Source organism: Pseudoliparis swirei, chromosome 18, assembly GCF_029220125.1.
Source record: "Pseudoliparis swirei isolate HS2019 ecotype Mariana Trench chromosome 18, NWPU_hadal_v1, whole genome shotgun sequence".
NCBI classification, from domain to species: Eukaryota; Metazoa; Chordata; class Actinopteri; order Perciformes; family Liparidae; genus Pseudoliparis; species Pseudoliparis swirei.
This window is the reverse complement of record NC_079405.1, coordinates 11950675-11963053: the sequence shown is the minus strand read 5'-3', so window position 1 is coordinate 11963053 and position 12379 is coordinate 11950675. Positions and strand designations below refer to the sequence as shown.

General features: G+C 40.7%; 1 protein-coding gene across 1 annotated transcript in view; it reads left to right on the top strand.

The window, feature by feature from the left end:
- Window positions 1-12379, top strand: part of uba7 (ubiquitin-like modifier activating enzyme 7) — a 35519-nt gene that overhangs the window by 19879 nt on the left and 3261 nt on the right. Inside the window, exon 24 of the mRNA XM_056436679.1 lies at window positions 11751-11852. Coding sequence (XP_056292654.1) covers window positions 11751-11852 — 102 coding nt within the window. The remainder of the gene's footprint in view (window positions 1-11750; window positions 11853-12379) is intronic.

Below are 12379 nucleotides of genomic sequence, written 5' to 3'. Positions count from 1 at the left end.
AACCGATAGCCACATTCCCCCTCAGCTTTACTTTTTCATGCAGTTGTTTTCAGTGACATCAAATCGAATGATAAACTGGCTGTATGCACCAAACAGCAGATAGACAGTTAGTGACTAGCTGGTGAGGATCGTGGAGCATTTAGCAGCTCCTGTAAGGAGGCAGGTATTTCTCTCAGGACCAGAGCTTGAAAGAAAATACATTTTCAAATCATTGGGTGTTCAGAAATGTGTTATAATAACTTTTTGGCTTGTTTTCTGGCCGCAGGGGGGCAAAACAAAACATGACAAACGAATGTTGCTCGAAATACACTCTCTGTCGATACTATATAGCTTCAGGACCATATCAAGGGCAGACAGTCTTGTTATTGCAGGAAACAAAACCTCACAAGACACTAAAAGATATTTCATGTAAGAACCAAGATTAATGAGTCCTGCAGCTGTAACTGAGCTGCAGCCTCAGTAAAACCTGTGAAGCGAAACATCACCCTCGGCCAGGACAGAGGAGGACGTGTCTCAGCTGGGTATCAAATAGCTCCATCCTCAACCCCTCCAGCAGCTTGCCCAACTCCCTGTACCAGTGTATGCTGTCTTTACTTGTCGGCGAGGCGGCCTGCGTGCCATGGAAATACTCTCTCTTCCATGTCTGTGCACACGTCCTCCACACACTAGCCTTCACTGAGTGCCCTTTCACACTCCCGTGGTGCCCTCTTCCCCAGCTCGCCCTTTCGCTCTCTAATTGAATTAGCAGTGCTTGAAGGCAAGGCTCCTGATCTCAAGGAAGCCACTCAAAGGTCGACGCTGCTCACACTGGTTCTTTGTTAATTGCCTGCAGAAATGACGGCTATTTCCTGCCTTCACAGGAAGCAGTGTATTGAAAACAGATTTCTCTGTGAGCATTTCTGTGATCTTGCAGCATGGTCTCTAGAGCACCAGAAGGAGGCAGAGAGGAATCTGCTCCATTTTCTGTTTCTAATACCTTTTCATTCCCAGCTTGCTCAGCAAAAAAAAGTCAGGAAGAAACACGGATGTTTCCAGACTATCCAGGCAGGTTGTATGTTGTTTTACATGGACAAAGCAAAACCTGCAGCATCTTGATTTGAGCACTTATATAATTGAAGGTCTCACATCTGTTCCCTCAAGCCAATCCCATACCAGGGATTGGCTTAAGGAGAGAAAGAAAAGAACAAAGGAGATTTAGGCTACCTCACATGTGGTTAAATCTGTGCTGGCCTCCTTGGACTGTGCCAGTAAAGAAACGGGTGAACATGATCCAAGGCCCTCAGTACTCCTTTGGGAGCACCGGCATGGACCTGCATTGTGCAGTTTGTAACTCAAGACCTAGACATGAATAGTGCTCACGGGATAATGAGTAATCTGTGATCAACATAGATGGCTTGTGCCTTCTGTTGTCCTCCAGGCTTTTGGTTGTTGGTGTTATTGCGTGGTTGGCCTTATGTTTTTAAGTCACGCTGCATTGTTCCATCACTTCTTCTCTTTAGTTCCCTACAGATCATTAGCTTCTCATTTGTGTCATCAAAAACAATTTTATGTCTGTACACTGGTTGTTTATTTATGGAGCATCAGAAAAAGACAGACGGCATCTGGAGAACATTTAGATACATTTCCACTTAAAGATAACTATCCAGATAATTTATCTTGTAGCATGTGTCATATGGCTCATAAACTCAGCATGCATGCTCACAATTTAGCCAAATAAAAAACAGAAGTATATAGTTCACAGCTCTTTTAAATCATCTTGAACCATCCCCTCATGTCATACAAGCCACAGACCAGAGTCTTAAATGAGAAACACAATAACAGGACGGCTTTGCGTTAGGCAGACTGACCTTCGACTTGCTGAATCAGGGTTAAAACCTTTGTGTAAATGCTGAGGCCATATTCAGTTCTCTGAAGTGTCCTTGAGCAAGCTAGTTAATCTAATCATACTATGTTGCCCCTATACACTCCCCTTCCTAGAGGAGCACATACAAAATGGAGAACGAAATATTCACAATTTATTACTAATTCGCAACCACTTTTGCCCGAATGGTGATTGTCCAATCTAGCAATCATAACGAACCACAGAGTGTGCATGGGGGTCTAGAAGCAATAAGTGGGCTATACAAGGTTTAGAGGCTGGTGCCTCTTTTCTTGAGCCTTAGACAAACCAAAAACAAAAGAGACAAAGTGTGACGCGAGCTCCGACTTGCCAGCTTACCATCAGTTAGAGATGGGAACTGGTGAGGTGACTTTGTACCTCGACCATGCGGCTCTCGATTCAGTCTTTAGTCACAATATCATGTGGCCCAGTTATTCCCAAAGGCTGAAACCACAGGTGCGCAAGAGATTTGAATAGCATCGCATCACACATTTGCAGAATTTTTTAGAGTAACATGAAACATCCTGAATGTTGGTCTTGAGCTGATAATTGTAGCCTACTTACACCATTATAATTATATTGATATCATTATATATTTTGCCATTGAATCTAATGTAAAGGGATTGTGAACATGCTGTTTGTTTTACTGATGAGAGGAAATTAAAAGAATGAGATTTCTCACAATCACAATAACAACAATATGTCGTAATGTGAATTGGGTCACAATGGTTTGACATGTTTTTAAAGTTGTTTCCCAGAAAAAAACGTTTTGGAAACCGGAATGTAGCAATCGCCTTCATATTTGAGATCCTTTTACAAGGTTCCCTTCCAAATATGAGTCCATTTGAAACATTAGAAAGAGACAGTTTTCATTCAACTCGTCAAGCTAAAGTTAACTAGCTCGCTGGACCAGATAGAAATTGCTTGCAACAGTTGTTATTTGAGCCAGTTAAATCAACAGAAATTATAAAGGTGCTTATTGTCTAAAATCCAAAAAGCAACCCAGATTTTGAGTCGTGAATCTGTTATCCACTGTTATCACTTTAAACTGCATGTTCTACTTAAGAATGTAAAACTTGACAATCATACCAACATTGCAAAAGCTGAGAAAACAATCACATACAGTACATACTTTCACTTAATGGATGTTTTCACTTAAAGAATACCTCAGAAATTATTTTTACAACCATCACACATTTCTGAAGCTAATTTTAATCAAGCATCTCCAGGGTTATAGACTTATAGTACTTCTACTTTTGGTTTGTTTATTTTTCATGTCGGAAATAATAATAAAGGTGACCTTGTGAGGCATTTTCGAAATGTCAGTTTTTAAAAATATCTGTTTGAATAGAGTTAGAAAATAGCTTTAAATGTTGGCATTGTGTTGGTGGTGATACCTCAGCTATGTGCTGTGATAATAAGTTAATGTTGTTCTTCTGTGGCCTTGAAGAGTTGTTTCATCTAGTAGATTCAGTGGAATGTTAAATCCACCTGAAAGCAGGTGAAAATGATCTTTTAGTTTGATTGAGATACTCTCAAATATAGCAGGACTAAGCATATTTATAAATTTGTTCCAGTTTGAATGGTAGAGGATCCTAGGATGTGCCTTGTTTCTCTTAACCTTTTTCAGCAGGCCTGTTCAGTGGAAGCATGTGGATGTTATTAGTGGTCTCTGTCCTCCTGCCTCGTTATTCTCTCATTAAAGCACCGATGCTAGTGGGAGATTGGCTGCAGGTTTCTCATTAGTAACATTCACTTCACGTTTCTGTGTCCTGATGTCATGAGTTTACAAATGTATACATTAACTCTGAATTCTAAAGGCATTCAGTCATGTATTTCTTCTTCCCCCCCCCCTTCCTTCCTTGCTCTATCAACACACACTGAAGCTGTTACCTCATAAATACACACAAACCCCCCCGCTTGGATCACTGTCTGTAAGGATAATGTCACATATGGCTAATTGTGTCATCATCTCTGTGAGACCCTGCAGGAGAGTCTGTCTGCAGACTGTTCTGCCTTATGAATGCAGTGCACATGAGGCACTGACTAACAACATACACATGTCCAGGTTCTGTGAAGGAGAAATACATAAAGTGACTTTTTACTGGTCTTACAAGCCACAGGAATGTGCTCATAAAGGAAATGGAACAGTTTGTGTACATCCATAGACTGGGGCTGTATGGTTATTCAGAATCAGAATCAGAATTGTATTTATTGCCAAGTAGGTTTACACCTACCTGGAATTTGTTCTGGTGTATAGGTGCATACAGTGAACATAAAACATACAAACACAATAAGTACTACAAAACAAAAAGCAGGGCAGGAGTGCAAAAGTGGATGTGCAATGTGCAGTGTGCAATGTAGTGTGTGTTAACATAACACAGACTTGAGGTGTGGGGGCGGGATAAGTGACCACGTCAGGTGGGGGTCTGGGCCTTGTTCATGAGGCCAACGGCAGCTGGGAAGAAGCTGGTTTTGTGGTGTGAGGTTTTGGTCCTGATGGACCGCAGCCTCCTGCCGGAGAGAAGGACCTCAAAGAGTTTGTGACCCGGGTGGGAGGGATCGGCCACAATCTTACCTGCCCGCCTCAGGGTCCGAGAGGCGAACAGGTCCTGTAGAGATGGCAGACTGCAGCCAATCACCTTCTCGGCAGATTCATAGCTCCTAGTGAGTGTTCGTCATGGCGTGTGTGCTAATATTATGCTTAATGAGCAAATTAATGGTTTTGCATCAATTTGCTGTTTAATGAACAGAGACAGAAACGTGCACCAATTGGCAACAGTCTGTCTGGCAAAGCTGAGTAACTCAAGGAGTGATGGGGAAAAATCTATGACTTTGTAACATTTTGTGGCAATCGTTCCAATCTCAAAACCATAAAAGTCAAGCTGCTGGTGGCGCTGGAGGAAATCACAAAGTCATTAAAGTAAGCAATGTTTCCTCTGCTGGATCTGGGCAGATGCAGCTTTAATTGGCCTCATGAAGGGCTCAATTCCTTGTGAGCGGTACGTTAGTTTCAAGTTGCTCATGTGTTTGTGTCCAACATCAGATAACCTTACAGCTTTTTAACTACTGACAACAATTGGACATCATATTGACCCACAGACATCAGTCACTTGTTCCCTTAACCTATACATGGAAGAGCTGCATCATTGACTGTTGCATCACACACGTAGCCAAAGAGTGTGACATGTGATGACTAAACCATGAAATCAGTGGTACACGTTGGGATGTAGCAACACACAGATCAGAGTTAATGTTCAGAACGGCAAATTGATCCTTGTCAATGACACCTTTTCTGTAAATGCTACAGTAATCATATAAGTCATGGTGTACTTGTAAACAAGAAATCCTTTTTACATGTAATAATCAAACATCCGTCAATTGAAGTCTATTTCCACAAGATTTCAATTGGCACGGCCTCTGTTTTATGAGTGCATCATTCCATCTTAAAATGTGTCCAACACTTTGACAAAAAAGTACTTTATAAGAAACTTGCATGCATTACAAATTATACTGCGTAACCCGTGGTCATGTGTCGGGACTGCCATCAGATCACTTCGAAGAATTTTGAGGATAATTCATTACTTGATAACTGTGTCTCTGTCAATCGGACATTTGCTATTTGAGTGTCTGCAGGCTCCAGCATGTCAATGGCCCATTTGTTAGAGGAGCATTTTATTGACTTAGTCCTTCTGCCCCAGGTCATTTTCAGTCAGGCGGAGTGCTCTTATCTTCTCATTTGAAAGACAATCACATTGAGATTCTGTTTGCCGTTTTACACGTCAATGGAAGCCTTTCAAAGCTAACTGGCGGCTTTTAGTCTGCGTGTCAAACTCGGCATTCTCCGGAGAATTGTCTCCTCCTTCGCCCTGCACCAGTCAGGTCAGCCTACAAAACATACAGTTACGACTGTAAATAAAAAGTTTCTTTAATACAGATGTCATGCTTTTAGTTTGACGTATGGTTTTAATGTATTTCAATGTCTTTGGGAGGCGTGTCAGGTGGTGTCAATTCTCTGGGGTGTTAAAGCCAAATAATTGCAGTGGCCTTGTGGGATCAGTTGGAGGTCTCAGCCATCTGTTTCTTCATTGCAGTCCTAAGAGAGAGGTGATCAATAGTGACCAGGTAGCAGATGACACTCCTGTTAAGACAACGGCTCATTTTACATAAGAGTACTCTTGTCCCTTTGTAAAAAAAAAAAGGTCATACTGGAAAACAGGAAAAGTTTACCTAGATTTCTCTAGATCTAAATACATTGCAATGGTCTTTAGTGGTGTAGTCTACATTGAAAGAGTACTCCACCGATGTTAGCATTACACTCCTATAACAATATCAGAGATGCCTGCATTACCCACAATGCAGCTTAACCACCAACATTACTATCAGTGTTGCAGGGTTATTATATGAGTTGCCTCTTGGCAGTAATAATGAGCGGGCTACAAAAAGTTGTCGATTAAAAAAGCATCATTCAGGAGTCTTGGTTTGCTCGCTCCACATGAAAGTGTCTCATCGGACGGATGTAATCCTTTAAATGCTCATCCCTGCAATGATACTGCATTCATTCACACAGCTGCACCGCCATTTCCCCCTGAAATGTTATTAAGTACTACGGTGGGAAATCGGGGGATTTTCCCCAATTATTGATCCCTGTAGAAAATGTTCCTGAACATTTCAGAAATAGACAGCCTGTGTGAAAGTGACTGCAGTAACAACTTGTAAAATAGGCTTAGTAATAACATTAAGTGGAGCATCAACTCTCTGATTTCATATGCCAACATTGCATAAACATAGTTCAATCAGGAGAGACGGGTATTTAAGAGTTTAACAAGAATTTATTTACAGTAACATATTGAAATCGTGCAACGTCTTTTTGGACTCCATCCTGAATTAGGATAATCCAGGTGTAAGGATGCTGTTATCTGCACAGGCAGATTCCCCCCATGGAGTCCAGACACTGGTGTAGAAGAAGAGTTGCCTTTTGGAGGAGCCTGGGGTGGAGGAGGGTCGCAACAACTTGAACTGAAACGAGAACTGACAGCAGAGAGGAGAACATATTTGAAAGAGTGCCAACGACGCTGTGATTGGCTTACAAAACATCGCTGCCTCTAATTGATTTGTTCATTCATTGTGCCCGCCCCCAATCAGCTGATGGAGTATTGCTGCAGGACTAAGAGACTGCTTATGAATGTACCAGCTCGTAAAAAGTGTCTTCCTGACTGAACTTTCGCTTTCGCTACATTTGGAATGTTACGGTTTCAGTGAGAGGAAAGCAAAACAAATTTCAGTTGCATATTGGATTTTTATTTGATGGGATTTAACATTTTGATTGCTTCATCGGTTGCAACATCTCATACAAAAGTACCCACATTACTTCACTTTCATGATCCACAATCATAGGTCTGTATCACTAGCTCATTAGTCCTTCTTGAACACACACACACACACACACGCAATCACATTCGAGCAGATATACTGTCATAGCACTTCCATTAATTTCCATCCATTGATGTTGTGATACCATTGGCAGAGTGACTGCACATCACCATTGGCCCTGTAGGTGTGATGTTGTGTGATGTATTGATACTGTGTGGGTGAAGAGGAAATTGATTGCCCTCTTATGATTCCAGTCAATGCAGAGGTTGTTTAAATGTTGTTTTCTTTGTTATGAAATCTTTTTATAAGAATCTCAGCTGTTATGACATACAACTCTTGGCAATAACACAATGCTTTTACATCTTAAAGACGATAAAGTGACAGCTCTTGTTGAAATGTAATGGTGTGATATTATGTAAAATAATGTCAATTTTGAATTACTTCGAACCTAGCAAAAGAAATCTACTATTTTACAGTTTTTTCCCCAGTTATGTATATCTGAAATTACCTTGATGCATTCCTGCTTGTACTACAATATACAGAATGTACAGTAGTCAGTGAACATGTCTTATCAAGTGAAATGCAGCTTGACTTGAGGCTCAGTTAAGAACTAATCTAGGATTTAATGTCTTGGTGAAATTATCCAGATTGTCTACAAAAGGGAATATAAAGAAGCTCAAGATGAAAATAGGATCCACAAAGACCACACAGATCCTCTCTCAAAGACTCACTTTGAAGCCCTCCAAAGAAAAAGCCCTTTGAAGGAACAGGCCTCTCGCCACAACGGGTAGTAGAAACCTTTCCACTGTTGGGATTCGGTCCAGATGATGAAGCTGAGGCAGGAGCGTGCCTGTTTCTTGTGGAAGACTGCAGGGAGGATGTCTTGTCGAGGTTTGCCTGCTGAGCCCAGCTTCCTGTCCCCCAAAATGCTCCATTGTCTTAAAGGGCAAGATGAAGAACTCACATTATGATTACACTCAACACAGTGACCTGTGCAATATGACCAGCATAATTGTGTTCCCTGAAGGGGATCGCAATCCGACTTAAAATAAGTTGACCTCTTTATCAGGTTTACTTGGCTCAACTTCCTCTGGAACTGCATTCCCATGCCCCCACGTACATATCTCAGAGGCATCTCATTTTGGGTTCAGTTTCCCTTGTTATCATAAGTGACTTAATTATGTCTCCGGTCTTTATTGTGTTGGTGAACTGTCTTTGCGAGGTCTCTTTATTTTCCCAGAACACACTCTTGTAACGTTTATTTCCTCTTTATATTTGTTCTTTCCTTTTTAATATTGTAAATTATTTTAACTGATTCTAAAATTTGTTTTTTTTTAAATACACCTTGACGACAAACAATACATTTAACAAAGGATGTAGCATTAATTAGAACTACAAAATAATGCTGATTTGAATTCCCTACCCTTTGATATGTTGTTTTATTGTGGGACCAGACTGTGACTGCGATGCTTGGTCGGCTTTTGTTTCAAGCCTTCTCTGAGATTCTGAGACTGTGCTGTGACTCATTGGAAATAACACTTTATGATCAAGCCAGTATCTTCTGACCTTTTGATGATGTCATTCTGTAAAGTTTTGGCTTTATTGAATGTTGCCCCACATGAACTGCTGAAATGTTATTTTTGTCATTAAGTTCTTTGGGCTGGTTGGAATTATACATCTTTGTACTGTTGAAAAGAGAATAATAATGTGGGAATTATTTTGTATAACCACCTTCTCAAAATAGATATGAGGCCACAACTGACACATAATTTATTACGTGTTTATTACTATATGCAGTTCCACCGTTTTAGGGCCAGACAAAGGGAATAATGAAGGGATGTGTGTGTATTTGATATACAGCTTTTTTAATGACAAGATTCCTTTTCCCCTGGAAGTTCAGATTAGTCAGGAAGAGCAGGGGAGCTTGACAGGCTTCCTGTCAACAAGAGGAAGTAGCCTGGAGTTTGGGCTGATCATGTCAGATATTAGGGGAACTTATAGGAGAATGTATAATGAGCATAATGTCTAATAACGCAGAAGCCACGAATATATTTGGAAGAATTTGGTCTTGTTTAAAAAAATACAGTTTCAAATCTTGTAATTAGTACGTAAGAGTGAAATCAAAATTACAGTATGAAACAACAAAATGATTTGTGTGGCTGTTACAGTAAATGGAAATGATGGTGTTTCCAAATTATGAGTGAAGTTGATACCTCAGCCTGTGGAACGATGACGGGCAGAGTAGTGAAGTGAGAAGCGGTTTTAACGATTTTAAATGTCATTGTGTTCCTTTTATTGTTTTGGGAAGACCAATTGTATAATATTTTTAAAGGGAAGTCCAAAGCCAAAAAGTAAAATGTGAACAACAGATGAGAGATTGGGCCACCCTCCAACAACAGAGCCAACATTTACATTTACGAGTGTAAACGTAAATGAACACCACCTAGGCTTTATTCCTCTCGTCAAGTCCTCATTCGCTGAAGTCGAACTCGGCGTAGTTAAAAAACGACCACCAGCTTTAATTCCCAGCAGACCTCTGGATTTGCAGACACACAGTGAGATAGTACTTGAACCCAAACTACTTGTATCAATACTGAATAAATATATGAGGCTTTCCTGAGGTTGAAAGACTATTTGTGTTCTTCTCTTGCTGTGGTCTAGCTCTCACTATTTCTAATGTCTATTGCCATGAACTTATGTGATATATGTTACATCACGATTTAGCTCTTACTTTTGGATGCTCTTTTTTATAACGGCAGTTTCCACCTTGAGCACGGTTGTTAAAAAAAATATATAATAATTAATAAATATGTTTCTGTATATTATATAGGATAAGGTCATTGAGTTGTACTCCCAATAAAGCTGATTTTGTGTTATTTTCTACACTGGTAAGTTCAATGTTACTTTAAGAGGTAAACAATAACTATTTTTCACATCTCTTTCCCCAGAGATAAATGTTTCTTTGGGTATTTTTTTTTTATGGCCGATGTTCCACGACAAAAAAAAAATGTAGTTGTGCTCGTGGGAAACCCTTTGTAATTGTTTCCAGCCAACAGATTGGTTCCATGCGTTGATGCTTATTTTGTCTCCTACACTGTTGGATAGTTGATGTTACTCTACACACAAACGGATGGGGGAGTTGATTGGCTTCAGGTCCTTTCCAGAGTTGTGCGATAGATATGAGCGAGAGGAAGAGAGGGGAAAGAGTAAAAATAGCCTGTAGCATTGTGTAAAATCTGCATATACGCACAAACCACTCGTGAAAAACTCCCTGAACAAAAGAAGTCCTTTTTAAAGTTTAAAAAAATGACTTTACATTTGCTGGATAATTTTGAATAAAGGTCTTTTGTTCTACAAGTGCATTTAATTTAAGGCTTGAGTTCTGTTTTGCCATTTTGAGGTTGTACTGGTAATTCACTGCATAAACTAAAACAGAAACCAACATGGCCAGGGGTAAGAAGTGCATCTTGCAAACAAAATAGACTTTGTCTGAAAGAGGGACAAAGGACCTAGACACCCTGTCAGACTTGAGGAGAGGTTCGCCTCGAGTGTGTCTCCACAACCTAAACCCCATAAGTGGAGGGAGCAGTGAGGTCTCGTCGAAACGTTCCCCTTGGCTGCTGGAGCAGCGATAATTGGATCCAGGTTTAGCTGGAGTTTTGGTATTCCCATCTTGAGTCAAGTTTTGATCTTCACGACTTCTTCCTCACCAGACAGCGCCTGTGTCATCACGGTCGTCTGACTGCATGTCACATTTTGACTTTTTTTTTTTTTACATGTGAGGAATCCTGACTCATTTCAAGTCAGGTGATGTTTGCACCTTAGGTCCTACAGGTTTGAATTGTGATAATTATGGTAAACACGGAATGGCACGTAAAAAACAATATCTGTCGAGTGACAAAAGAAAGTGAAAATGTCCCCTCAAAGCTCAAACCTCAGCGACTCGAAGTGCAATCTGGAAAGGTGTTTTGGAAAAATTCCAATGCTGTTATGTCTTAGCCCAGAGCTACCAGAGCTGACATACGTTTCATAAGCAACATTCTTACATTTCTTTTGTAGTTGCAGAAATATCATCCACCCCAAACTACACTGACATGGTTGCATTTTTTTTTTTACGAGACCTGGACGATTGTAAAACTGAGAATTCTTGTAGATAGAAACTTGAGAAACGCAAGAGGGTAACTTCATCATATATGAGGAAGCCCCTTCTTGACCTTTCCGTGGCTTGTTTGGGTCGACGCCGCACTTCTCAGAGGGCTGCTGATTGTTCTCAGCTGCTCTATAACGCAGTGATGAAAAATGCAGTCCCTTTGCCTCTTAGTGTCCGGGACTCCTGCTATTGACCCCTCACAGCAAGTAGTACTTCATCTGTCAACTTTGTGTGTGTGTGTGTGTGTGTGTGTGTGTGTGTGTGTGTGTGTGTGTGTGTGTGTGTGTGTGTGTGTGTGTGTGTGTGTGTGTGTGTGTGTGATGGCGTATGTAACGTGTCTATCGGCAGGTCGGAGTAAAGAAATACACCCTGTGGGATAACTTCCCCGTTGTGGGCAAACCCAACGGTCAGCAGGAAATGACCTTGAGAGAACTGATCCGGTATATCTCGGTACGTATACCTTATTCCTTTCAGCGAGGTATCACGCACACTCCTCACACCCGGTGCTACTGAGTGCATATTTTGTAAATGTTTCTTTTTATCCCTAAACCTCTTCACCCTCCTCCAGTGCACACACTTGTTTGAAATTACTGGCAACTTTACACCTTTCATTCAAGGTCAGGCTGTTTTTTAACTGTTTAACAACTTTCTGCCAGTGGTGGAACAACATGTGGAACCCTTTCCTCAGTTCACATGTGTACTATTCATACATGCTCATCTAACACCAGATTTACTGTTTTGACATGTTATTTTTTAGATGTGACATAATAGAGAGTTTTAGAGGTGACTTGTGTTACTTTTGGAGAAAGCCAGGCAGCGGATTTCCCCTGTTTCAAGTCATTGTGCTAAGTTAGCCAGCTGCTTGTGGGAGTTCCATAGCAGACCGACATGAGAGTTATACCACCACTCCTGTAGTCTAACTCTCTGCAAGAACCACGTATCTTCATACAACCTAGATGTTATGATTCATAAGGATT